This window comes from Archocentrus centrarchus, chromosome 21 (genome assembly GCF_007364275.1).
Source record: "Archocentrus centrarchus isolate MPI-CPG fArcCen1 chromosome 21, fArcCen1, whole genome shotgun sequence".
In the NCBI taxonomy this organism is placed as follows: domain Eukaryota; kingdom Metazoa; phylum Chordata; class Actinopteri; order Cichliformes; family Cichlidae; genus Archocentrus; species Archocentrus centrarchus.
This window is the reverse complement of record NC_044366.1, coordinates 30,284,632-30,310,902: the sequence shown is the minus strand read 5'-3', so window position 1 is coordinate 30,310,902 and position 26,271 is coordinate 30,284,632. Positions and strand designations below refer to the sequence as shown.

General features: G+C 39.7%; 4 protein-coding genes across 4 annotated transcripts; all 4 read right to left on the bottom strand.

Moving 5' to 3' along the window:
• Window positions 1-585: 585 nt before the first annotated feature.
• Window positions 586-1,509, bottom strand: LOC115801132 (olfactory receptor 6N2-like). Its single transcript, XM_030758852.1, has one exon. The coding sequence runs from the start codon at window positions 1,507-1,509 to the stop codon at window positions 586-588; it is 924 nt and encodes a 307-aa protein (XP_030614712.1).
• Window positions 1,510-6,577: 5,068 nt separating this feature from the next.
• LOC115800198 (olfactory receptor 13C5-like) lies at window positions 6,578-7,498 on the bottom strand. The gene has a single exon (XM_030757447.1). The coding sequence runs from the start codon at window positions 7,496-7,498 to the stop codon at window positions 6,578-6,580; it is 921 nt and encodes a 306-aa protein (XP_030613307.1).
• A 2,353-nt stretch (window positions 7,499-9,851) lies between these two features.
• LOC115800196 (olfactory receptor 2T27-like) lies at window positions 9,852-16,094 on the bottom strand. The gene is made up of 3 exons (XM_030757446.1): window positions 15,170-16,094; window positions 10,835-11,157; window positions 9,852-10,346 (listed from the first exon to the last, which is right to left on the bottom strand). Exons 1-3 carry the CDS (start codon window positions 16,092-16,094, stop codon window positions 9,852-9,854), a joined length of 1,743 nt encoding a protein of 580 aa, XP_030613306.1.
• A 4,702-nt stretch (window positions 16,095-20,796) lies between these two features.
• On the bottom strand, window positions 20,797-21,717 carry LOC115800195 (olfactory receptor 6N2-like). Its single transcript, XM_030757445.1, has one exon. The coding sequence runs from the start codon at window positions 21,715-21,717 to the stop codon at window positions 20,797-20,799; it is 921 nt and encodes a 306-aa protein (XP_030613305.1).
• Between the last annotated feature and the right edge of the window lie 4,554 nt (window positions 21,718-26,271).

Sequence of the window (26,271 nt, the reverse complement as noted above, 5' to 3'; positions counted from 1 at the left end):
CATGTGATCTGGGGTAGATTCAAGCCATAAACTTGTTGACGAATGAGGAATGAGTGAAAGCAATGACAAAGGGATTGACATCATCAGCCTTAAAACAGCTCAATGAAAGTTCACAGAATACAGAGAAAAGAGTTCAGAAATGTGACTCTGGGCCAGTTTGCAAAGCTTTCCCTCTGAATTCAGCTTCCTGCAGACAGGAACAATATGGCAGTAGATTAGACACAAAAACAGCGATAAAGATGGTCATTTTAGTAAGAACTTGACCTGCTATGTTGTTCAGAGTTGTGTCCACACGAGAGCTGACGCAGAGGCCAGTTGGAACAGAAAAGCCTGTGCGGTTTATTCCCTCACAAAGCCAAACAGCTGGTGGCTGAAGTAAATGTACACTGGTTGATGCAAAGACTTCCACAGAATGCAAACAGTGTTAGCAGAAAATAATAAGAATTCAGGCTACGCAGCTGCAAAGAAGTGAGAGTGATGGAGGAAGCAGGAGGCAGGAAGACTGATTTTAACAACATTCAAATTGAATTGTCTTCATTATTGCAGAGTAAGCTGCAATAATGATTAGTTGACAGTGTTGATAAATTAGTTCATTTTTACAGTGCAGAACAATCTCTTGAGGTGTTTAAAAATTTCTTTCATTTTTAGTCCATATATGATTGGATTAAAAAGGGGATTATATGTCACTATTTGTAAAGTCATTATTAAACGCACAGTTTTTGGAACATTAGACTCCAGGCCTGATATGACATCACACGCACACAAACACGAATAGCTGATCAGAACTATCAAGTGGGGTAAACAGGTCTGTGCAGCTTTTCTCCTGACTTCTTTACAACTTCGATAGGATATTACAAGTATCCTGGCGTATGTAAAAAATATGAAAGTCACAGGGAGAATTGCAACATTAAACATTATAACCATATCATGTACAATTATTGATTCCAATTGCTCACACAGAAGTTTGTAAATTGTGTTAGTGCAAAAAAGTCCATCAAAAGTAAAGCTACAGATTTCTTTTTGGGACATTAATGTAGCTATCACTGCAACCTGAGAAGAGGGCACAATCCAAGCTAATGCCAACAAAATACTAATAGTGGTTTGTCTCATGATAACTGGATACTGCAAAGGTTTGCATATAGACACATATCTATCATAGGCCATGGCTAACAACAGTAAAAATTCTGACCCACCCAGAGAGTAATACAGAGAAAACTGAAAGAGACAAGCAGAATATGACATGATCGGTCTTTCAGATAAAAAGTCGATCAAAAGCTTTGGGTAAATAACAGTGCTCAACATAACAGAGTTTAATAATAAAGCTGCAATGAAAATGTACATAGGCTCATGAAGGCTTTTCTTAACCACGATGAGGAATACAATGGTGGAATTACAGCAGAGAATTAGAATATATACAGTAAACATGATCACAAAATAAAGATATCTGTATTTGTACACTTGCACAAAACCATCAAGAGTTATATAAGTTACATTTAATTCAAGCTCCATTAAGATTGTCAAAATGTTAGCAACATATTAAAGAATAAAAAGGGATTTGTCATAACAAGGAAATGAGAGAAAACAGAAGGTGAACACCAACCTTATCCTGACCTGCACATAAATGGAATTCAGAGAGTGAATGATTTGACTTCTTGGACTCTGTACATAAAACTGCTTCACCCTCTGTGGACTTCATCTCTAACTTCACCCTAACTCTCCACCAAGAGCAATACGTAAGCTAAAACTCTAGAGTACAGTCCTGTGCTGAACTGTTTCCTTAATACCACCCACACTGTTTCTTTTCTAATCATTAGAACATTATTTATTCTATTTGCACTCACACAATGACCTTCTATTTATTTAGTGAGAATTTTCTCATTCACCTGATAAAAGATGTCAATCTTATGCAGGGAATGATTTGTGGTGGGTGCAGCTTTTTAATTGGGAAAGTTAAAGACAAAAAGTGAAAAGGGATTAACTATCCATGTAATTACTATTATTATTGTGATGGCGCATCCCTGTAACTGACTGTGGGTAGCGGACATGGATGCTCACCCATACACAGTTGAATTGAATTGAATTGAATTGAACTGAATTCATTTAATTTCAATTTTACATAGCACCAAATCACAACAGTCACCTGAAGGTGCTTTTATTGTAAGGTCTTTTATTGTAAGGTCAGGAACCCTCCAGCAGCCTAGGCCTATTGCAGCATAACTAAGGGATGGTTCAAATTCACCTGATCCAGCCCTAACTATGAGCTTTAACATAAAGGAAAGTTTTAAGCCTAATCTTAAAAATAGAGGGAGAAATATGCTCTCTCTTTCTAGTCCCTGTCAGTACTCTAGCTGCAGCATTTTGGATCACCTGAACGCTTTTCATGGAGTTTTTAGGACAGCCTGATAATAACGAATTACAATAGTCCACCCTAGAAGTAATAAATGCATGATTTAGCTTTTCAGCATCACTCTGAGAAAGAATGTTTCTAATTTTAGAAATATTGTGCAAATGCAAAAAAGCGGTCCTACATATTTGTTTAATATGTGCATTGAAGGACATATCCTGGTCAAAAATGACTCCAAGATTTCTCACAGTGTTATTGGAGGCCAAAGTAATGCCATCCAGAGTAAATATCTGGTTTGATACCATGTTTCTAAGATTTGTGGGGCCGAGTACAAGAATTTCAGTTTTATCTGAATTTAGAAGAAGGAAATTAGAGGTCATCCAGGCCTTAATGTCTTTAAGACATTCCTGCAGTTTAACTAATTAACTAATCCTGTGGCTTCATTGATAGGTAAAGCTGAGTATCATCTGCATAACAATGAAAATTGATGCAATGCTTTCTAATAATACTGCCTAAGGGAAGCATGTATAATGTAAATAAAATTGGTCCTAGCACAGAACCCTGTGGAACTCCATAATTAACCTTAGTGTGTGAAGAAGACTCCCCATTTACATGAACAAATTGGAGTCTATGAGATAAATATGATTCAAACCACTGCAGTGCAGTATCTTTAATACCTATGGCATGTTCTAATCTCTGTAATAAAATGTTATGGTCAGCAGTATCAAAAGCTGCACTGAGGTCCAACAGGACAAGAACAGAGATGAGTCCACTGTCAGAGGCTCTAAGAAGATCATTTGTAACCTTCACTAATGCTGTTTCTGTACTGTGATGAATTCTGAAACCTGACTGAAACTCTTCAAATAAACCGTTCCTCTGCAGATGATCAGTTAGCTGTTTTACAACTACTCTTTCAAGAATCTAAGACAGCTGGGTCAAGTGATGACTTTTTAAATAGTGGTTTAATTACAGCCACCTTGAAGGTCTGTGGTATATAGCCAACTAATAAAGACAGATTAATCATTTTTAAGATTGAAGCATCAATAATTGGAAAGACTTCTTTGAACAGTCTAGTAAGAATGGGATCTAATAAACATGTTGCTGGTTTGGAGGAAGTAACTATTGAAGTTAACTCTGAAAGATCAATTGGAGCAAAAGAGTGTAAACAAATACCAGCAGTGCTAATAGCAGCCGAACATGAAGAATAATCTTTGAGATGGTTATGAATAATTTTTTTCTAATGTCTAAAATTTTATTTGTAAAGAAATCCATGAAGTCACTACTAGTTAAAGTGAAAGGAATACTCGGCTCTACAGAGCTCTGAGTCTTTGATGATAGTAAGGAGCTGGCTGTGGACTGCAGCAATAAGCAGTAATGCTATCAGCCTTTTCAGATCATTGAAGCCCCAGTAGAAGTAGAATAGATAGCTTCAAGCACCTTGGAGAACACTGTGCAGGATCTGTTCTGGTTTTGCTGCATCAGCTTTACAGCAAAGAAAGCTAACCAGCATCTCTACCACTTCAGATGTCTAAGAGACTGTGTTTCTCAATTCTTGCATCCATTGAACTTGTGAGTTTTTGGAGAGTTTCTGCTTGAATTTCTTTGCAGGATGTCAGAATAGGCTCCCAGAGCTGCTGTTCTGATATAAATTGCATCCCACCCTCATAGATCTTTTGCTTGAGGATATTAAATAATGGAACTAAATAACCAAACAACCCTCCTACTCCCTACCTAGCACAACTCATAGGAATATGCAGTGTGCAATATGTGATGTCTTGCTGTTCTAATCATTTGTGCTTTTAATATAGATATGTGTAAATGTGTGAGTGCTTCAGTGTGGTTGCAGTGAATGTGTGGATGTGAGCAGTGATCTTTTAGTAGCTGCACAAGCTAATTTCACTGTGTGTACTGTATCAACCGCATAATGACAATAAATCTATCTACTTCAAAGGTTCTCAATAGGGTTGAGGTCAGGGGAGGATGGTGACCACACCATGAGTTTCTCTCCTTTTATGCCCATAGCAGCCAGTGACACAGAAGTATTCATTGCAGCATGAGATCAGGGGTGTGGTGGCCATCGGGAGGTTCGGGAGTTTTCCCAAAATGTCTTTAGGAATTAAATAAATAAATAAATTAGGAAAACATCCAATCAGAACTGATTTAATTTTGTGACAGGGCGGGACAAGTTAGGAAAACATCCAATCAAACGCACAGTTGCGCAAATTTGCTCTAAACCCTGGAAGACCAAACTAGCCTGTGATTTGTCTTTATTCCAACAGAACTAAGTTATGCCTTTCCTAATCTTAGTCCTGAACACTGCCCTGTACCTTTCAGAGCGTGTCCTGCTGTAAAACGCTCGTATTATCTCAGTAAGGTGGTGTTAATGTTCAGGTGCGTGGGAAGCAGGTGAAATGCTAATATTAATATTATTAATAATATTCCATAACTTTCAATAAATGTTTAATTTTGTCTAAGTGTGTAATGACTGATTCAAGGGAACTGAAGAAAAAGCATTTACAATTTAAAACCTTTATATTTTAGTCGACTAAATTGACTGTAGATTTAGTCGACTGTATTCTTAGGATAATTCGTCGACTAAAACTAGACTAAAACTAAAACTATTCAGATGACTAAATTATGACTAAAACTAAATTACATTTTTGTCAAAAGACTATGACTAAAACTAAATCAAAATTTGCTGTCAAAATTAATGCTGCAGCCCAGCCAGCACACCATTAGGAGAGGTGAAGGGCGAGACACCAGCTAAGGGGGGGTTGACGATCTTTTTTCCCCCTTTTGCTGCTTCATTGTACAATCGAATAAAAGACCTCGACAACACCAAGCTCCTGGGCTGAATTTCAACCCCAGCCCGCCCCTGCACAAGATGGTGCATTGTCATGCATGAAGACCATTTTGCTATGCAAGGCACAGTTCTTCTTTTTGTACCATGGAAGAAAGTGATCAGTCATAAAGTCTATATATTTTGCCAAGGTCATTTTCACACCTTTTGAAATCCTAAAGGGGCCTACCAGCTCCCCATGATTCCCACTCAAAACACGATTCAGCCCTGGATAAGCGGAAGAAAATGAATGGATGGACGCTTTCACAGGCTGTAGAGTGTTCTGTGTGTGTGTGTGTGTGTGTGTGTGTTTAATGGATGTAAATCTGTTATGTTAAATTCTCACAAAGCTACAATTAATTTCCATATAATTGTGATGCTTTCAATAACTGTGGGCCTCTGGGGAGTGTATACAGTTGATACCATCGGTTTGTCTAAAACAAGGATAACAAAAAACACACAATGACACCAACACAAGTCTGTAGAATTGCTAACAATCTAACAACAACCTTCTAATAGAGTGCAGGTACTAAAAGATAATTTTGATAATGTAAAAACCATAGAAGTGACAAAATTATGTTACATGATATATGAGCTCTGGTACATTAAGATGCGTGCCTTTATAATATAGCAGTATAGTTGTATTTACCTTAATTCAACGAGCTGTCAGATGCAGTAAAACCACCAGCACAAACTGGAGCAGCCAGGTTACATAAAAAGTAAATAAACACCTTGAGTTGCCTTGATGATGGTGACCAATCCATTTCTCAATATATTTTTTTACATTGAAAAAAATGAATGTCCAAACAGTACACAGACCGCTGAGCAAGGGGCATTTTAAAAATAAAAAGCTATACAGCCTTTCTGCCATTTGGCTTTTTTTTTCTTCTTTCTTTAAGTCAAACCCAGACAACACACATGAAACCTCTTTCTTTTAGCAATATCTAGAATAAAATAATCAATGTTGATATTTGTCTTAGAAAGCTTTTTCTTTAAATTAAAAGAAGTACTTGAGCATACACAGAGTGAAATTAACCTAATTAACTATTCAAATTCATTTTTCACCAATATGCAACAGCAAAGGGATTAATAACGGTGAAACATTTATTATGACAACATATTTTCAAGTCCACATAGACAGTTTTATTTGCAATTAGCACTACCATGTTAATAAAATGAAACAGTTTAATCTGAGCCCATACAAGCACTTCAATGTGAAGCATCAGAAACTGTAGCAAAAGAAAAAAACGAGTAAACCTGAAACACCTGTTTGTGTGTGTGTGTGTGTGTGTGTGTGTGTAGTAGTAGTAGTAGTAGTAGTAGTAGTATGGCATAGTAATATTCTCATGTCCATTTTTAACATTCTTTTAAATATAAAAATCTGTGATGATGTATCATTTCTTTTTTCTAAACAACATTTTGAGGTGTTTAGAAATTTCTTTCATTTTCAGTCCATATATGATTGGATTGCACAGAGGATTATATGTTATCATTTGCAGTGTCATTACAAAGCGTGCAGTTTTTGGAAAATCTGAGTCCAGCTTAACAATGACGACATCATAAGTAATTAAAACAGAATAGTTAATCAAAACTAGCAGGTGAGGTAAACAGGTCTGTGTGGCTTTTCTCCTGACAGCTCCACAACTCTGATAAGCAATTATTATTATCTTTGTGTAGGTAAAAAGTATGAAAAGCATAGGGAAAAGTCCAAGATTAAACAGATTAATTACACCATATATTGATATTCCTTGTGGTGTAACACAGAAAAGCTTCATGACTGAATTGTTACAAAAAATTCCTTTTAAATTAGAGCTACAGAGTTCAGTATTAATAATTAGTACAACTGGCACTGCAATGTGACAAGCAGGTACCAGCCAAGCAGAAACCAGCAACAAAATGACTTTTTTTCCCCCCATGATGGTTGGATATTGCAGAGGTTTACAAATAGACACATATCTGTCATAAGACATAGCTGACAACAGCAAGAATTCGGAGGCACTTAAAGAGTAAAACATAAAAACTTGAAAGAGACAAGCTTGATAAGATATGATCTGTTTCTCAGATAAAAAGTCAATCAAAAGCTTTGGGTAGATATTAGTGATGAAAAGAAGAGAGTTCAGTAACAAAGCTGCAATGAAAACATACATGGGCTCATGGAGGTTTTTGTGTATAACAATAAGGCATATGATAGAGACATTAAAGCAGATTATGAGAATAAATGCTGTAAACATGATCAAAAAATAAAGATATTTGTATCTGTGCACTTCCACATGCCCATTAAGTGTCAGACATGTCATATTTGAATCAGCATTCATTAAAATGGTCAAAAGTAGATACAACCACTCAAAAGATGAAATGCGCTGAAAAGACTATTTCACAAACTGCCTTGATACCGAGCTGCCAAAAATACCATCTACACTTAAATATAAATATAATAAATATAATACGTAAATATAATCATTGCATTTCTCTTTACAGGATGTTCTAATATGGAGCCTGTTATTTCTTTGGTTGCAGAAAGCATTCAGGAACTTATGTTGGTCTTCAGAATTCAGAAAATGGACTATTCAAAGGTATGCTTTTATCAGACATGGGCACCCTCTATGGAACTCATTAACCTCTTCATGAAACAATTACATCATCATTGTCAAACTCTGGAGACCTAAAGTCAGAGGCAGGTTTGCTTGCGTAAACCTCTATGAGTGTTACAGTGGGCCCAAAACTCTACTCAGGCTCTGAAAAATGGCAAGAAATATATTTGTGTACAACCCCAAAACAGCTACTTTTAGTAAATCAAACTCCTTTCATGTCATGTAACGGCTGTGTGGCAGGTAGGAAGGAGGACCCCAATGCAGGATACGCCAGGCAGAGATTAGACTTAAAATCCACTTTATTCATGGGACCAGAAAAAAAGGCCGGACTAGACAGGGCTAGTGGCAATAAACACTGGACAGAAATAAACTTCAATAGATTTCAGGGAAACAGAGTCAACAAACAGGGAGCACACAGCGAGAAGATGAAGACGACGATAACGACAGGCACTGGAAACACAGGAATTAAGTACACAGGAGGGCCAATGAGGGAGGTGGAAACAGGTGGTAACACAGGTGACGCTAATAACACTGAAAAAAAACAAAACCCGGGAGACCAAACAGAAAATCAAAAATAGTTCAGGGGGTCTGCTGGGGAAGTGACAAAGTCCAAAACAAAACAAAAATACAGGGTGAATCAAAAATCAGCGGCACAAAACCAGAAACAAAAGCCCAACAAACAGTTCAGGAGATGAGGACGAAGAGGGCCGAAGCTGTCCAGGGAGGGCCAAGGTCTGAACTGAAAACAAAAACACCAGGCCCAAACAAAAAAACGCACAAGGCCAGAAAAACTGTTCAGATCGTTCAGTGGTAGGGTTTAATATTTTTCCCGAAAATGACATGAATCAAATCCTGGGAAACAACGAGCCATTTCCCGGGAATCCCGGGAAAAAGTTTTTTTTTAAATTTTATTTTAATTAGGCCTTCTGTAGCCTGTGTTGGGCTTAACTTATTTTGATATTGTAGAGGTAGCTTTCCAGCTATGTCCTGTTATGCCCAGTAGGGGGCAACGTTGGCTTGATTGATACAATAAAACATCTCGGCATTTGAGTGCTCGAGCTATGCGGTGTTGTAACACTCCCTTAACAAATATAATTCGAATATTCCTACATTGTACATGGAATTATACCAAGATATTTTACAACTGCTGGTGCAAAACAATACTATTCATCTCCACACAGCATTGATAAAGGCTCAGCCACTTGCGCTGTCCACAATGCACACGTTCCACCAGTGGAACGCTGTAATAGTCATTGAAAAGTTAACTACCGTACTACACTATAAGTCTAAGGGTTAAAGTAGGTTCGTTGTGAATCGTCTTTTGAAAAACTGGCCAATCCTTATAGCCTAAAAAATATCCATTTTACCCAACTCCATTTTAAAAGCGAAATATGTTAAAGTAATCTATTTCATGATACTTTCTTCACACATTAGGCCCGTATCCTAATTCATGATTGTTAGTAAGCGGCTGCAAACGAGGAAAAGAAACACTCGAAGTTAAACAGATATTTCTTTATTGTTCAGGGCAGGCATATTTTATAGGCTATATAATGCAATATAACAATATATAATAATATAAAATTATATAATACAAAATACCTTAGGCTAAACACATTGCCTACGATTTCAACAAATTAAAGAGGAAAAAAGTGCAACTGTGTAATACCTCTATTAAAACGCTTGAGATGAAGGCTGAAGCCAGCCTTAAACGGAGGCTGAACGTGCCTGAAATGAAGAGTAATGCTTTTCGCATTAAACAAACCCTTCTCTCAATATTTCCTTAAATTTAACATTCTGAAGCTTTCTTTTCTTTTCTTTTCTTTCGGGAAAGAAACGAAAAAGTCGGGAAAAAGTCGGTTTTTTCCCGGTTTCCCGTCTTAACGTTTCCCGGGAAATGGGAAATGGTTCTGATCTCATATCCCGGGTCCCGGGATTAAACCCTATTCAGTGGGCCACCCAGGCCAAAGGGCAGGACTCATAGGCCAGGGACCACAAGGTTCATCAGGAGGCGGACAGCACTCCCAGCTGCGCTGGCAAGACGAGACAGGAGGCCCAGTGGTGGCGGTGGCGAGGGCCATCAGGCAACTTGGCCGGGAACCAAGTTGGTGGTGGCGGCGTCGTGGGCCATCAGGCAACTTGGCCGGGAACCAAGTTGGTGGTGGCGGCGTCGTGGGCCATCAGGTGACTTGGCAGAGACCCTCAGGCGGTGGTGGCGAAGCAGGTCAGGAGGCCCTCCGTGCTCCCAGCAGCAGCGGTAAAGCAGGTCAGGAGGCCGACTGCGCTCCCAGTGGAGGCGGAGACTCTCCAGAGCCTTGGCTGGCCTTGGAACACTTGGAAGACTCGGGATGCTCGGGCTCTGGTTTGGGACATTCTGGCTCAGGCTGAGCGGGACCCCCTGGCAGCTCGGGCTGAGCAGGCCAAGGCTGCTGCGAAGCTGCAGCTGGTGTGAATGGAGAATCTCTCTGTGGCCCAGGGTGTACAGTGGTGTCCTCAGATGGCTGGGGCAGCTCCGGGGATTGTTTTGGTGTATTTGGTGGTGAGGATGAGGGTGACTGGGGCTCTGACTGGGAAACTAAGGGGACCAAAACTACAGAGGGAGCAGGAGCTGAGGACACTGGGACCAAAACTGAGAGGACTGAGACAGGAACTGGAAGTGAGGGGACCGAAACTAAGGGGACCGAGACCGAAACTGAAGGGACTGAAACTGAACTGACCGGAGGGACCAAGGCGGTTAAGGAGCTAACTGAAGCGGACACTGGGGGAACTGAAGCTAAAGCAGAGGGAGCTGACTGAGAGGGAACTGAAACAGCTGACACTGTGGACGGAGGGAGAGCTGCTGGAGCTGACTGAGACTGAGGGAGAGGTGCTGGAGCTGGCTGAGGGTGTGACCGGGGCTCTAACTGAAGCTCTTTGAAGGCCAGGGCAGCTGAATGTGGAACTCACAGTGACTGAGGCTGGAGGGAGGCTGGAGCCACAGCTGACAGAGACTGAGACTGGAGGGAGGCTGGAGCCACAGCTGACAGAGACTGAGACTGGGGGAGAGCTGGAGCCACAGCTGACAGAGACAGGATAGAGGCTGATGAAGCTGCTGCAGTTGCGGAGGACGGGGACACAGTGGAGTGTGGCTGTGGCTTGGGGGCTGCAGCTGCAGGCGGCTTGGAGCGTGGCTGTGGCTTGGGGCCTGCTGCAGCTGCAGGCGGCTTGGAGCGTGGCTGAAGAGGTGCTGCAGGCGATGTTGAAAACTGTGATTGCTTGGAGACTGCTGTAGCGGGCTGCGGCAGCAGGGGCTTGGAGACTGCTGCAGTGGGCTGAGGCAGCAGGGGCTCTGCTGAAGCTGACAGAGACAGAGGCTGCTGGGTAACTGCTGCAGCAGGAGTGGACAGCTGAAGGTGAAGGGTGGTGATCAAAAAGTCTTTCACTAACCCATGTAAGGAATCCAGCAGCCATGGAAAGCTAGCAACCAGCCCTTGAAGCTTGGAAGCTAGCTTCCTGTTCTTCCTCACACGGGTCAGCCAACAGTTCAAAATACAGAGTGTCCACTCTCTGAATGATAGTTTTCTTTTTCTCCTCTTCTTCCTCTCTCTGTCCATTTTCTTTTTCTTATGCCTGCCATAATTATCAAAATAAATACATAAAAAATAGAGGCTAATGACATATCATAAGAATACCGGGTAACAGATCAACCTGTACCTGGCGGTACATATGATATCTCAACTTGCTACCTGGTCCACATGTAGGAGTGAGACACACCTGTCAATACATTCCTGAGGCACCCAAAGGTAAAAAAGGGACAAGAGTCAGGACCTGTTCCCTAGCCTTACAGTGCAGGTAAGCAATCCTCTTGTCTGATGTACAGGGAGCAAGCTGTAGGAACACCAGGCTATCCACCCAGTCCGCTGCCTCTCACTTAGGGCAACTCCAGTCCATCTCCAGTAGAGTGGTTCCAGACCCTGGGCAAAAGACGCATACCAACTTGCCTGGCTGTTCCTCCCTATGACACCTCTCCAGGTAACATTTTCATTGCTCATGTGAGTGTTGAAACTTCTCAGTAGGACAACTGAGTCCTTCTGGAAGGCAGGGAAACAACTATCTATCATGGGTGGAAGCCCCCAACCTACAGGGAGAGAACTGTGGGGCTAGAAGCATACACCCCTCATTGTCAAACTCTGGAGGCCTGAACTCACAGGCAGGAGCAATTATGAATGTTTCAATGGGTCCCAAACTCTACTGAGGCTCTTAAAAATGGCAAGAAATCTTTTTTTACACTCCCAAAACTCATTTTCGTAGATCAAAATTTTTCCAGGTGCCCATGCTGCTTAATTACTGGATTTTTTTTCTTTGGCTTTAAGATCTGTTGTGATGGACAAAAGTTACATTCTGTACTAAAATGGCAAAATAAATTGTGACAAAACTGACAAACATCCATTTGTTCTACTCTGCTCACCTGTCCTCTGTCCTTTATCCTAAACCAAAAGAAGCATCTTCCTTCCTTCCATTTCCTTCCTTCCTTGCTCTCTTATTTTAAAACATAACTTATCAGAATGTAACACTTTTTCAAGAAAAACACTTGTGGAGCACAATGAAATTTCTGATTTTATTAACTTTGGAGCTTACTCTCAGTGACATTAATGTAACACATGGCACTGTGTACTGCAGAGACTGATTCTTTAACACAGTTTTAGTTGTACTGCACAGAGGCGGAAGTCATTGAGGACATCATTTAATTCTGAGCTTGGCTATGGTTACATATGCATAGGTTTACTCTGGGTACTCTACCTTTTTCCCACAGTCCCAAAGTCTGAAATGACCTGGCCTGGATGCTTCTTTGTTATCCAATTTTAGACCGATTTCAAAGCTTCCTGTTGTGTCAAAAATCTTGGAAAATCATGGAAAAAGTAGTGGCCTCACAGTTGCAATCTTTCTTAAATACTCACACTATTTTTGAAACATTTCAGTCAGGATTTAAAGCATTTCATAGCACAGAATCTGCACTCTTGAGAGTTTTAAATAATATTTTAATAACTGCTGACTCAGGAGACTCAGTCACACTTGTGCTTCTAGATCTAACAGCGGCTTTTGACACAGTAGCTCATGATATTTTAATTTCTCGCCTAAAACATTACGTTGGCATTAGGGATACTGCCCTGGAGTGGTTCAAGTCTTATCTGTCCAGTCGCCTTTTTCAAGCTCCAGAGATTATCTGACGGACAGAAGTTTCTCAGTCGCTGTCGGTAAATTTTGTTCATCATCTGCTGCTCTGTCATGTGGTGTTCCCCAAGGTTCCATCCTTGGGCCCCTTCTTTTTAGCATTTATTTACTTCCCCTTGGCTCCATTATCAGAAAACATAAGGTGTCATTTCATTTTTATGCAGATGATTGTCAGATGTACTTACCACTCAAGCGTAAAGACCCTAACTCTTTTAGACCTTTGTTAGAATGTCTTAAAGATATCAAAGCGTGGCTGGCTCTGAACTTCTTGGATTGTAATGATAAGAAAACAGAGGTCATTATAATTGGGCCAAGTGGCCCAGGTGTTCCTCCATCTGACCTGGGTCTGCTTACATCCTGTGTAAAAACACTTGTGACCAGTCTTGGGGTAAAAATCGATATAGCTTTTAAAATGGACAAACAGATAAATGCAGTGGTGAGAAACAGCTTTTTTTCAGCTGAGACAGCTTTCCAAAATTAAGTCTCTTATATCTTTTCGAGACTTAGAGAGGGTTTTACATGCTTTTGTGACCACCCGTCTTGATTATTGTAATGCACTGGTATTGGTATTGACCAGGCTTCACTGTCGCGCTTACAAATGGTCCAAAATGCTGCTGCTCGTCTATTGACAGGGACACGTAAATGCGAGCACATCACCCCTGTTCTTGCTTCTCTACACTGGCTGCCTGTCTATTTTAGAATTCATTTTAAAATTTTATTGTTTGCTTTTAAAGTCTTAAGTGGCGTGGCCCCCACATACCTAACAGACCTCTTACACACATACACCCCACAAAGGTCCCTCAGGTCGGCTGACCAGCTACTTCTTACTGTCCCCAAGTCGAGACTGAAACACCGAGGTGACCGAGCTTTTTCTGTGGTGGTGCCTAAACTATGGAATGGGTTGCCTCTCTATGTTAGGCTGGCCCCAACACTAGAGGTCTTTAAATCTCGATTAAAAACACACCTTTTCTCTGAGGCATTTCAAAATAATAGTCTCTAGTTAGTTTTGAGTCATTTTGGGAACTGTTATTTTCTTTTTTTTAAGTACTCCTTTTATGGTTTATCCTTTTAAATTATTATTATTATTATTATTTTATGGTTTTTTTTTTGGTGCTGTATTGTATTGCTGTCTTTTATCTGGAAAGTGCTTTGTTCAACTTTGTTGTCTTTTAAAGCGCTCTATAAATAAAGTTGGATTGGATTGGATTGGATTGGAAAGTCCTCTATTTTAGGTTAGGTTTAACTGGTGATTCTAAAATAGACATGAATGTGAGGTAGATAAAGGGCTTTAAGTATATGTATAATAAGTGCTCTGATGACTTGTGGCTAAAAGTGCTTTGAATGGTCAGTATGACTCGTACTATATAAATGCACGTACATTACATTATAATGCGGATAAGAATGGAATGCAGCAGTCACACAAATAAACTGTTGGGCTAAAAAGTGCACTGCTAAAGCATGGTACAATGTACCATTAAGATGTCACTGGGTGAAGTGCACTCCACTGATGAGACCTGTTTTTAGAAAGGCAAAATCACGACACCCCTTTATGACACTTTTATTCTTTAATGATACTAGTAACAAACCCTGACAGCAAGGAGAGATTCACAATTTGCATAAAAGAAAAAAGTGAATAAAGCATAAAATCATTATGTTCACAAGGTTAAAGAGAGATGTGCCTGTTATAGAATTATCATCATAATACCTAAAATTTGTGAATCACTGAAACAGAACAAAATTTTAAAAAATGTGATCACAGTTGTCAAGTGTGTAATATTCATTATTTGAATTCTATTTGAGTATGATTAAGGAAATATGAAGAGCATAGTTGTACAGTATATAGGACACACAACATAGAAAAATGACATCACAGAGTAATTAAATACCACTATATTGTAAAATATTTAGAATATTTATATTTGTTATATTTGCAATATATTATGATACAATGATTAAAGCATAAATCCTAATAATATTAGTCAGAAATAAAAGTAAAATAAGGTTATAAAACACAATCATAGTATGGACAACTTTAATCTAAAATTATCTCACATTATCAAATTGGCTAATGACACTCAGCTGCACCAAGAAATTTCTACACTGGAAGGATGTCCGGCCTTTTAACTTGTATCACAACAGAAATGACGACTCTTTCAACATCTGTTCTGATGCACAAAATAAATTTGCCTTGACAAAACAACCTCCTGAGGTGTTGAGAAATTTCTTTCATTTTCAGTCCATATACAATTGGATTAAAGAGAGGATGATACAAAATCACTTGTAAAGTCAATATAAAACGTGCAGTTTGGGGTAAATTGATTTCCAATCGAACTATAATTATATCATATGAACACAAACATGTGAAGCTGATCAAAACGAGCAGGTGGGGTAAACAGGTCTGTGCAGCTTTTTTCCTGACTTCTCTACAGCTTCGATAGCATATTATAAATATCTTTGAGTATGTAAAAAGTATGAAAAGCAAAGGAAGAAATACAGTGTTAATTAGAATAAACAAACCATATATTAAATATGGTGATTTTGGGATTGCACAGTAAAGCCTGGAGATTGCATTATTACAGAAGATTCCATTCAAAGTAAAGCTACAAATTTGTGAAGTGTTACTGAATACAGCTGATGGCATAAGCTGACAAGCAGGCAGAAGCCAAGCTAAAACCAGCAAAATTTTAACATTTTTTCTTCTCATAATAGTATGATATTGCAGGGGTTTACATATAGACACATACCTGTCATAGGACATGGCTGCCAAGAGGAAAAACTCTGAACCAGTTAAAGTGTAATAAATAATCCCCTGAAAATTGCAAAATGAATGCGTTGTGATCTGTTTCTCAGACAAAAAGTCTATCAAAAGTTTGGGGTAGATATTTGTGCTGAACATAACAGAGTTGAACAATAATCCTGCAATGAAAATATACATAGGCTCATGGAGACTTTTTTTAATCCAGATGAGGCAAAAAATGGTTGAATTGCTGCAGAGTATTAGAATATAAGCAATAAACATGACAGCAAAATACAAAAATTTGTATTTTTCTAATTCTACATGCCCACCAAAAGTTATAAATGTCAGATTCAATTCATCATTCATTCGGTCCATGGAGCTGAATGTTAAATTAAGCAGACTGTTTAAAGAAACAGGCTGATAAAGAAGTCTAAGTGTGAGCTCTACACCAAAATACAATGAAAGGTCAATGAAAGGTTTTCATGTCAATTGTTTACCCACCATGGATCGTTTTGAACTTCCATTCAGTAATAGAATAAAAAACAAAAATCCCCCAAATCAAAACGGATGTTATTGAATACAACCAGACTGCATCACAGGCATAGAAAATAAAGATGAGATCAGGAATTCATACAAATACAAATAAAGACACTAGACTATGAGATCCACTATCATCTCAATGTGTGAGAAAATGAAGTTAGAATAAATGGAATGACCTTATGAATCTTTTTTTTCTCTCTGTGGATCTCACTAAGTTAATTGAGCAGCTATCTCAGCTGCATCTGTAATGATGTGGACAACGCGTCATGAGACGTTTGTGTGGCAATCAGGATTTGTACCCACAAGCAGGAGTCAGGAGGCAGGAATGAACTTAAAATTGGCTTTAATGCTGGTAAGTCACAAGGGGAAAAAAAACCCCAGAAAGTACAAAACACGCAGAGAAGGGAATCAGACCAGCAGAAATCTCTTGGGTAAACAAGCTGAGACAGAACCCAAAAACAAAAAAGCAGGGAGCAGAAAGTAGGGAAAACTCAAGTGGTTGACCCAGCCAAGTAGTAAAGTGATAACATGGGACCTACTGGCTCAGGTAACTGGGGCAGTGGGATAGAGTAAGAGGCTTGGAAGAGATGAAGTCCTTGAGGAAGGTTAAGTGCATCAACCTTGGTATTGTGTTTTGGCATTGATAACATGTGGATGTATTTCCATATTCTCCTTTCTTCAACTCCTCAGAAACTGAAATCAAGTCTGTGGAGTCCTTGTTTTGATCGCATCCTTCTGTCATGAAATGGCTGTGTGTCTGGCAGGATTGGCTCTACAGTAGATACAGGACCCAAAAGTAAGGGAATAACTCAGAATTAGGTTTAATATTGGTAATTCACAAGACAGCAAACAGAAAGTACAAAACAAAATCGAGGCAGGGAATCAGAACAGCAGGAATCTCTACATACATACACTCAAAAAACTTATCATAGCTTCTGTTTTTATAAGTTGATAATTTGTTTTCTATGTTATATTGTTGTCCCTTTTATCTTGATGGGGACACGCACACACACGCATACACACACACACACACACACACACATACGTGATCTAATCATGTGAAGTGAGTGATGTTGCAACCTGAGCCTTGTGTAAACATATGTGATTTAATCATGTGAGGGAGTGAAATAAAACAGCTGCAAAGGAGGCCGTTAATGCACATAACAGATGGAAACAAAGCTTTTAATGACTAAAAACTATATGACCTCTGTTTTATTGCAGGAGCATAACATGACTATCCTTATTTTGCAAAATTGAAACATAGAATAGAATAGAATAGAATGCCTTTATTGTCATTATACAGGATGTACAATGAGATTGGAGAAACATGGGAGGGACCATGTATCAGAAGGAGGGTTGGTAAAACAAATACAGCCAGATTGTTTTAAAAGGGATTCCAAAATTATTCTCAAAAATTTTGCAGTTCTTGTATGGTTTGTGTAACTAACAATTTGGGTGCAGTTATTAAAAGTCTGCCAGAAGCACATTCATCCTTAATTCATTGATCATCTATAACTGTATTTCTCTGAACTAATACTATGTGTAAGTAAACAACATGTTCTCAAAATGAGTAGAAGTATTCCCTTCTATCAAACAAAAGGCAGGTGCAGTGGCCAAAGCCTTACTGCAAGAAATTATCCCAAGGTGGGGAATTTCAGGTGAGTTCAGGAGTGATAATGGAGCAGCTTTTGTCAGCACACCTTTGAAACAGGTAAGTGAATACCTTGGGAGTGACATCAGACATCAGGTCAAATCTCCATGTGGTCTGCGCAAGAGAGCATCAGCATCAACACTGTGTTTTCCAGTTCGATATGCAATTTTAAATGAGAAAGTAGACAGAGCAGACAACTATCTATAAATTGTGGCATCCAGGTTACCTGAGGGTTGCAGGTATGTTCGTGGATTGCTGTCAGTGATCACGGTAAAAGGGATTCCATATCATGGAATTTGTTAGTGACTGCTCACTTAAGAGTCAGAAATTCCAGTTCATGTGCAGGATGCTAAGATTTACTCTTGGAAAGACCACGACTTGCATGTTAGCAAAGCTGACATCCATCATGGACAACCCCCATCACCCTCTGCATGAGACCGTGGGTGCGCTGAGCAGCTCCTTCAGTCAGAGGCTGAAACATTCTCGCTGCAGGAAGGAGCGCTTTCACAGGTCATTCATCCCAACAGCAGTTAGACTGTATAAGCATCATGATGTCATGAGTCACTTGGACACTTTACCTCCACTGCCATCACTTTATCCATACAGTACATATACATTTTATTTGTAACACTCTCACCCATATAATGCATACGTGTATGCTGTGTATCTTACCGGCTACAGATGTATATAGTGTTTTTGTATCTGTATATAGTGTTTTGATGTGTGTATATGTATATTGATATTGATATATATTTTATGTATATAGTGTTTTCTGTTCTATTTTATTTCATTTGTTTTATTCATCCTTTAATTTTTCTCCTTACTGAGCTGCTGTAATGCGCAAATTTCCCCTTTCTGGGATCATAAAATGTTTATCTTATCTTATCTTATCTTATCTTATCTTATCTTATCTTATCTTATCTTATCTTATCTTATCTTATCTTATCTTATCTGTGATAACTCTGCTTGCCCTTGTTGCTCTTGGTACAAGACAGCACCTAAACCAGTGGAACTTGCATCAGTGTGCAGAGTGTATGGCTTATGGGGGTCAGCAAAGGCAAGAACTGGGGTGGAGGTGAGTTTGTCTATTATAGATTCAAAAGCTTCTTGGCAAGCTTTAGACAAACGACTCGCAAATGGCTCCTTGGGATTGTGACAGTGTGCCCAATTAACAGCAGATCTGATCTTTTGCAACGGCTGGCGGTGAGGTCATGTAGAGGCTTAACAATGGAGGAATAGCCTTGTAGAAATCGATGGTAATATCCAGCAAAACTTAGGAACTCTTTCAGGTTCTTTAGGACACAACACGTGCGCGCACACACACATGCACATTCACAGCACAGGGCAGTGGGGGCGTAGAAAACTTGTCAGCGATCCACTCGTATTAAAGTGTCGTTTTTTTCCAAATCAAGCGTGTGCACAACCATAGCGACATCACGCGTGCATATTGTAAATAAAACTGCAAAATGATTGATGGTTTGCAACATATCTGTCATACACAAGATCAAGAGTGTTTGTACCAATGAATATGGATGGCTGTGATGCTCTTATGTCAGGTACCACTAGGGCAAGTGTGTCAGGGTCAATACAAGAAAAAGCCTGCCCAGAAAAGCAGGTGGGAAGGCAATGTTAACTTCCACATAACCCAGGTAAGGACCATTTGCCCCTTCTATTTCTAGAAGATTATTAAGGGGGTGTATTAATTGGTCTGACAGGTAATCATTATAAAAAGAGTGTGATATAGTAGTAACTTGAGAGCTGGTATCCAACAAACAGTTGAATTGAGTCCCTTTGATTATAACTTGGCCTGTACTTTTGGCACCAATAAGTCCTTTTGGCAATGAAATGGAATGTGGCTGGAAGGGTCTATGTGTGGGAAATGGTTCAACTGCAGCCTCTGTATGTCCCCCTGCAGACATTTCTTCTAGTTTGAGTTTTTTGAAATGTTCATGTCCCATGCTTGCTGTCTTTGCTGCAGCATTTTCTTCTTTTTCAGGACGAGAGCAGGATTAGGTGGGTTACTGCAGCCGGCCGACACGTGTCCATCCTCTCCACAATTAAAGCAGTAGCCTGGTCTGGGTCTTGTAGTGTTAGTATTGCTGCTGCTGGGTTGTGATTTGGGTTGTCGGGGTTGGGATGATGTGCCACTGTGAGGGCTGGGATTTCTGGGAGAACAGAGCTGACATTTGTTGCTGAAGTTTGTCCATTTTCTCTTAAAGTTCTTTTATGGGTTTAGGCTCGGAGTGACCACAAGCACACACAGGAGTGAACATCAGTGCGTTGCTTGCTTGAGGTTAAATGTTTTTTTCATGAGGCACTCCTTAGCTAGCTGCCGGTCCTCTTCACTGCGGAGCAGCAGAAGTAGTTCAGGGAATGCTGGAGGGTCATTCTTTTTTTTTCTAGCTGCAGTTTAGATATAGCAGCATAATCCCAGCAACCTCTGCAAAATTGTTTTAACAGATGTTTATCAATATCCTGGGCTGAGACAACACCTCTTTTAACGACACCATTTAACGTGAAGTGTAACCACTGTAGCAGATGTTTTTTCACACGGATTCTGCAGTGTGTTCAAAAACTGAGCAAACAGTTCATCTCCATGCTGGACTGTGGCAAAGGCTGAGTCCAAGACTCTTAAATAAACTAAAGGCAGAGTATCTGGGCCCAGTCATTTTTTACCGGTAAATACAGTTTCAACATCATGACATCATTTTGACATAAATCATTCCCATCCTTACATTCAATATGAAAAGCCAAAGCATTCTGAAATGCAGAATGAGCAGTTTACATGCCTACATTAACTGTTTTTAGAATTAATTACTGATTAAATAAAATATCCTCACATCTATTTTTAAAACTACTAAAAATTGATTAATCTGTGATGATGTATCATTTCATTTTTCTAAACAACATTTTGAGGTGTTTAGAAATTTCTTTCATTTTCAGTCCATATATGATTGGATTGCACAGAGGATTATATGTTATAATTTGCAGTGTCATTACAAAACGTGCAGTCTTTGGAAAATCTGAGTCCAGCTTAACAATGATGACATCATAAGTAATCAAAATAGAATAGTTAATCAAAACTAACAGGTGAGGTAAACAGGTCTGTGTGGCTTTTCTCCTGACAGCTCCACAACTCTGATAAGCAATTATTATGATCTTTGTGTAGGTAAAAATTATGAAAAGTAAAGGGAACAGTACAAGATTAAACAGAACAACTACACCATATATTGATATTTCTTTTGAAGTAACACAGAATAGAGTGGTGACTGAGTTATTGCAAAAAATTCCTTCTAAAATAGAGCTACAGAATATGGTATTATTACCTACTAAAACCGGCACTGCAACATGACAAGCAGGTACCAACCAAGCAGAAACCAGCAACAAAATGACTTTTTTTCCCCCCATGATGGTTGGATATTGCAGAGGTTTACAAATAGACACATATCTGTCATAGGACATAGCCGTCAACAGCAAGAATTCGGAGGCACTTAAAGAGTAAAACATAAAAACTTGAAAGAGACAAGCTTGATAAGATATGATCTGTTTCTCAGATAAAAAGTCAATCAAAAGCTTTGGGTAGATATTAGTGCTGAAAAGAAGAGAGTTCAGTAACAAAGCTGCAATGAAAACATACATGGGCTCATGGAGGTTTTTGTGTATAACAATAAGGCATATGATAGAGACATTAAAGCAGATTATGAGAATAAATGCTGTAAATATGATCAAAAAATAAAGACATCTGTATCTGTGCACTTCCACATGCCCATTAAGTGTTATGTATGTCATATTTAAATTAGCATTCATTAAAAGGGTCAAAAATAGATACAACCACTCAAAAGGTTCCTATGCTGTGCACTGGAATGCACTTTGTGCTTATTGGTCTTCAGAAACTAAGAACTATTCAATGCTTGTTGCATGGTTTTATTAGACATAAGCACCCTCTATGGAGCTCATTACCATCTTCATGAAACGATTTCCTCACCACTGTCAAACTCTAGAGACCCTTACTCAGAGGCAGTTTGGACTTTGTAAACCTATATGATTGGATCAGTGAACCCAAAACTCTATTCAGGCTCTGAAAAGTGGAAGAAATATTTTGTGTACCCATAGGGCCTGTTTTCTTCCACTTACATGAGGTCGGTTCACAGGGTCAGCAGCCTAAACAGCCTACTGCTTGTATCTGTGATCTTGTTCTTTTTTTCACTACCCAAAGCTCATGACCATAGGTGAGAGTAAGGACATACAGTGGCTTGCAAAAGTATTCATACCCCTTGAACTTTTCCATATTTTGTCACATTACAACCACAAACATAAATATATTTCACTGGAATTTAATGTGGAAGACCAACACAAAGTGGTATACAATTGTGAAGTGGAAAGAAAATTATACATGATCCAAAACATTTTTTACAAATAAAAAACTGAAAAGTGTGGTGTGCAAATTCAGCCCCCTTTTCTCTGAGTGCAACCAATTGCATTCAGAAGTTGCCTGATGACTGCTTATGAGTAAAAAGAGTCCACCTGTGTGTAATCTAATCTCAGTACAAATACAGCTGCTCTGTGACGGCCTCAGAGGTTGGTTAAGAGAATATTGGGGAGTAAACAGCATCATGAAGTCCAAAGAACACAGCAGACAGGTCAGGAATAAGGTTGTGGAGAAGTGTAAAGCAGGCTTAGGCTATAAAAAGATTTCCCAAGCTTTGAACATCTCACGGAGCACTGTTCAATCCATTATCTGGAAATGGAAAGAGTATGGCACAACTGTAAACCTACCAAGACAAGGCCGTCCACCTAAAATTACAGGCCAAACAAGGAGAGCACTGATCAGAGATGCAGCCAAGAGACCCATGGTGACTCTGGACCAAATGCAGAGATCCACAGCTCAGGTGGGGGAATCTGTCCACAGGACAACTATTAGTTGAAAGCCATTGTTAAAAGAAAACCATAAAAAGTCCAGTTTGCAGTTTGCCAGAAGCCATGTTGGAGACACAGCAAACATGTGGAACAAGGTGCTTTGGTCAGATGAGACCAAAATTGAACTTTTTGGCCAAAATGTGTGGCGGAGAATTAACACTGCACATCACTCTGAACACACCATCCCCACTGTCAAATATGGTGGTGGCAGCATCATGCTGTGGGGCTGCTTCTCTTCAGTAGGGACAGGGAAGTTGGTCAGAGTTGATGGGACGATGGATGGAGCCAAATACAGGGCAATCTTGGAGGAAAACCTGTTGGAGTCTGCAAAAGACTTGAGACTGGGGCGGAGGTTCACCTTCCAGCAGGACAACGACCCTAAACATAAAGCCAGGGCTACAATGGAATGGTTTCAAACCAAACATATTCATGTGTTAGAACGGCCCAGTCAAAGTCCAGACCTAAACCCAATTGAGAATTTGTGTCAAGATCTGAAAACTGCTCTCCATCTAATCTGACTGAGCTTGAGCTATTTTGCAAAGAAAAATGGGCAAAAATTTCAGTCACTAGATGTGCAAAGCTGGTGGAGACATACCCTAAAAGACTTGCAGCTGTAATTGCAGCAAAAGGTGGTTCCACAAAGTATTGACTCAGGGGGGCTCAATACTTTTGCACACCGCACTTTTCAGTTTTTTATTTGTAAAAAATGTTTTGGATCATGTATAATTTTCTTTCCACCATTTAACGTGAAGTGTAACCACTGTAGCAGATGTTTTTCACACGGATTCTGCAGTGTGTTCAAAAACTGAGCAAACAGTTCATCTCCATGCTGGACTGTGGCAAAGGCTGAGTCCAAGACTCTTAAATAAACTAAAGGCAGAGTATCTGGGCCCAGTCATTTTTTACTGGTAAATACAGTTTCAACATCATGACATCATTTTGACATAAATCATTCCCATCCTTACATTCAATATGAAAAGCCATAGCCGGACAACGCATTCTGAAATGCGCTGCCTACATCATAAACAAAACAACAAACAGGCTACTTCCCGTACCACAATCCACTGAAAATACAGGAAAGGGTAGCCAACAGCATGTTTTGGATTCAGCTGAAATTTATTGCCCCTAAATGTTTTGAAGGCTAAAGCATTAAGAAATAGAACCCAGTTCTGAACTACCTATTCTTAGCGGAGACACTTCGTAGCATTAATTCCACTAAAGACAACCGTCTAACCGCTAAAAGGGGAAAGGAAAAAAAAAAGTAACTAACCGCTAAGTATTTACATAATAATCCTGTAGTTGAATTCCCGTGTTAGATAGCACACAGTGAGCCAGCCACAGAAGGAGCCAATCCACCCGAGTGTAGGCCTGCCTGCTAGATCTTAAAGGTGCCGCTCAGCAGTGGCAGCAAACCAGGAGAGGTAACCGTGTCAGCTGATGTGTGTTATGTGATGCACTCAAAGTAACAGGGGTTACATAAGCAAATGTGCAGAAATACGAAATGGAAACTAGCGTAAAAATTAAACATGGCCTCTGTCTTTTTGAAATTTTGTTTGGCTTTCTACCAAATATGGGGATACTGCTCCCAGAGCGCCCTCTTCTGACCACAGAACACAGTGGATGAAAGCTTACACTACTGTATAAATCTCTGATCTGCTCTGTCTTCTCTCCATAAACAGGTTAAAGCAGCCTTTCCACAACCAGCCCAAACAAACTCACACCCTTGTAGACCAGGAAAACTGATCGGAGCTCTCCAAAGAACCAAATGGAAGCAGAAACGGTGGCAGTGACATTCCAGGTACTACTGACCCCCCGACAAAGGTTAAGATCAAAGGTTGCACCACTTAGGTACATGCCAGCCACTGCACGAAGATTCCAGAACCACAATAATTACCCACAAATTTCTATGTTCACGTGGAAGATAACAAGGGTGTATGACATGGTCTGCCTTTTCAACCTACAGGTGAGCTGGAACAAAAGAGTAATCGGTGATTAAGCACCCTCCTCCAACGGACTCCAACTAAGTGACGTGCTGAGTGAGACTCACTCACTCACGAGAGATCAGCGATGGAACACAGACACCTGTTTAAACAGGCAGGCTGGTGTGGCCTGAAAGGTTTTATACATTTTTTAGTTATGGTAGCTACTGTGACCCTTCTGAGCATTTTTCACAATTAACATTTAACTCTACAACCATCACAAACACAGGATAAGTTTGCCTCACTCTCTCATGTTGCTCCCTAGAGAAGGGTCTTGACCCTTACTCTGTTATTAGCTGAAAAAGGAGGTGTGTGACATTTGGTGATACATGTACATTTATTCCTCACAATACTGTAGCAGATTAGTTTTACTAAATTGGAAACACTGGCTGATGTATTTAAAAAGAAAGTCTGATAATAATGTCTCACACCAAATGGCTTCATTAACCAAACAATAGCCACCCATTTAAATAATTTTTTTCTTTAAAGTTTTTGGTCATTAAGATGCCTTTGTCCTACTAAAAGAAGCATTCACTTAAACCCCAGGTGTTTTATACTATAAGAGTGGTAAATATATTCAAATTGTAGTGGAAAATTTGTGTTTCAACTAAAATAACCTCTATGTACCGCGGTGGAGTTGTGTGAAGATAGAAAAACAGCTAAAACGTAAGCCATGCCCAAGGTCATGGTGCAGGTCATTTTCATGCTGATGCCTAAATAATGATGGAAACTGGAACTCACCACAGCTAACAGGATAAGATTGTATCACACACAATGTGTATTAAGTTGCTGTTATTATTTTTGCTTTTGTCAATGCTGGTGCAAAGACTGTTTGTGCTGTATTGATCGCTTTGCAAAGGTTTATTTCAAAAAGTCTCAAAATGTCAGTTTGGTTTCCCACCTCAGTTTATTTTTTCCTCAACAGGACCACCAAATCCATAAAGAACCAGACTCCTTCAGCCACTTCTGCTGTTGGGCTCACAAGATGGTAGCCCATATAGTGCTTTAGGATTGGGCCTGGTCAGACCCCTTGAATGAGGCTCGATAAACCTATCTCAGGCAGTGTTGACATGTCCTTTGTTCAGGGGAAGGGAGGTGATTCGGTGATGTCCTACTGCCAGGAAGTCCCGGAGCTGACTCTGGATATGCTGGAAAGATTACATTTTTTTGGCTGGCTTGGAAATGCAGAACCTGTTGGTGTCCAGGTGGAGAAGGGAAGTCTGGGTATCTGGTATCTGTGACCTGGGCCTAGATAAGCAGATGGTTATCTGATATTACTATGAGACGAAACTTAAATGGTGGGAGAAAACTTGAGAAGGCTCCTGGAGCAAATTTAGTAGTACTTAGTCCCTGCTTTGTTGAATGCAGGGACTTAATAAAAAGAAATTCTTTTAAATTAGTTTGCACAGACTTAGTTCTTTAATTTCACTCACTCTTCAGTATGTATTTATGTTTCCTTGGTCAA

Excerpts from the sequence above, each read along its gene's own strand:
- LOC115801132 (XM_030758852.1), bottom strand. The coding sequence starts at position 1,509 with ATGGAGCTTGAATTAAATGTAACTTATATAACTCTTGATGGTTTTGTG.
- LOC115800198 (XM_030757447.1), bottom strand. The coding sequence starts at position 7,498 with ATGAATGCTGATTCAAATATGACATGTCTGACACTTAATGGGCATGTG.
- LOC115800196 (XM_030757446.1), bottom strand. The coding sequence starts at position 16,094 with ATGGACCGAATGAATGATGAATTGAATCTGACATTTATAACTTTTGGT. Across the intron at positions 11,158-15,169 it reads CAGGAGGTTGTTTTGTCAAG|CTGTCCACTCCTGCTGCAGC; the intron begins GCAAATTTATTT and ends CTTCACCTTCAG. Across the intron at positions 10,347-10,834 it reads TCAGCCTCTATCCTGTCTCT|TTTCCCAGTCAGAGCCCCAG; the intron begins GTCAGCTGTGGC and ends TGGTCCCCTTAG.
- LOC115800195 (XM_030757445.1), bottom strand. The coding sequence starts at position 21,717 with ATGAATGCTAATTTAAATATGACATACATAACACTTAATGGGCATGTG.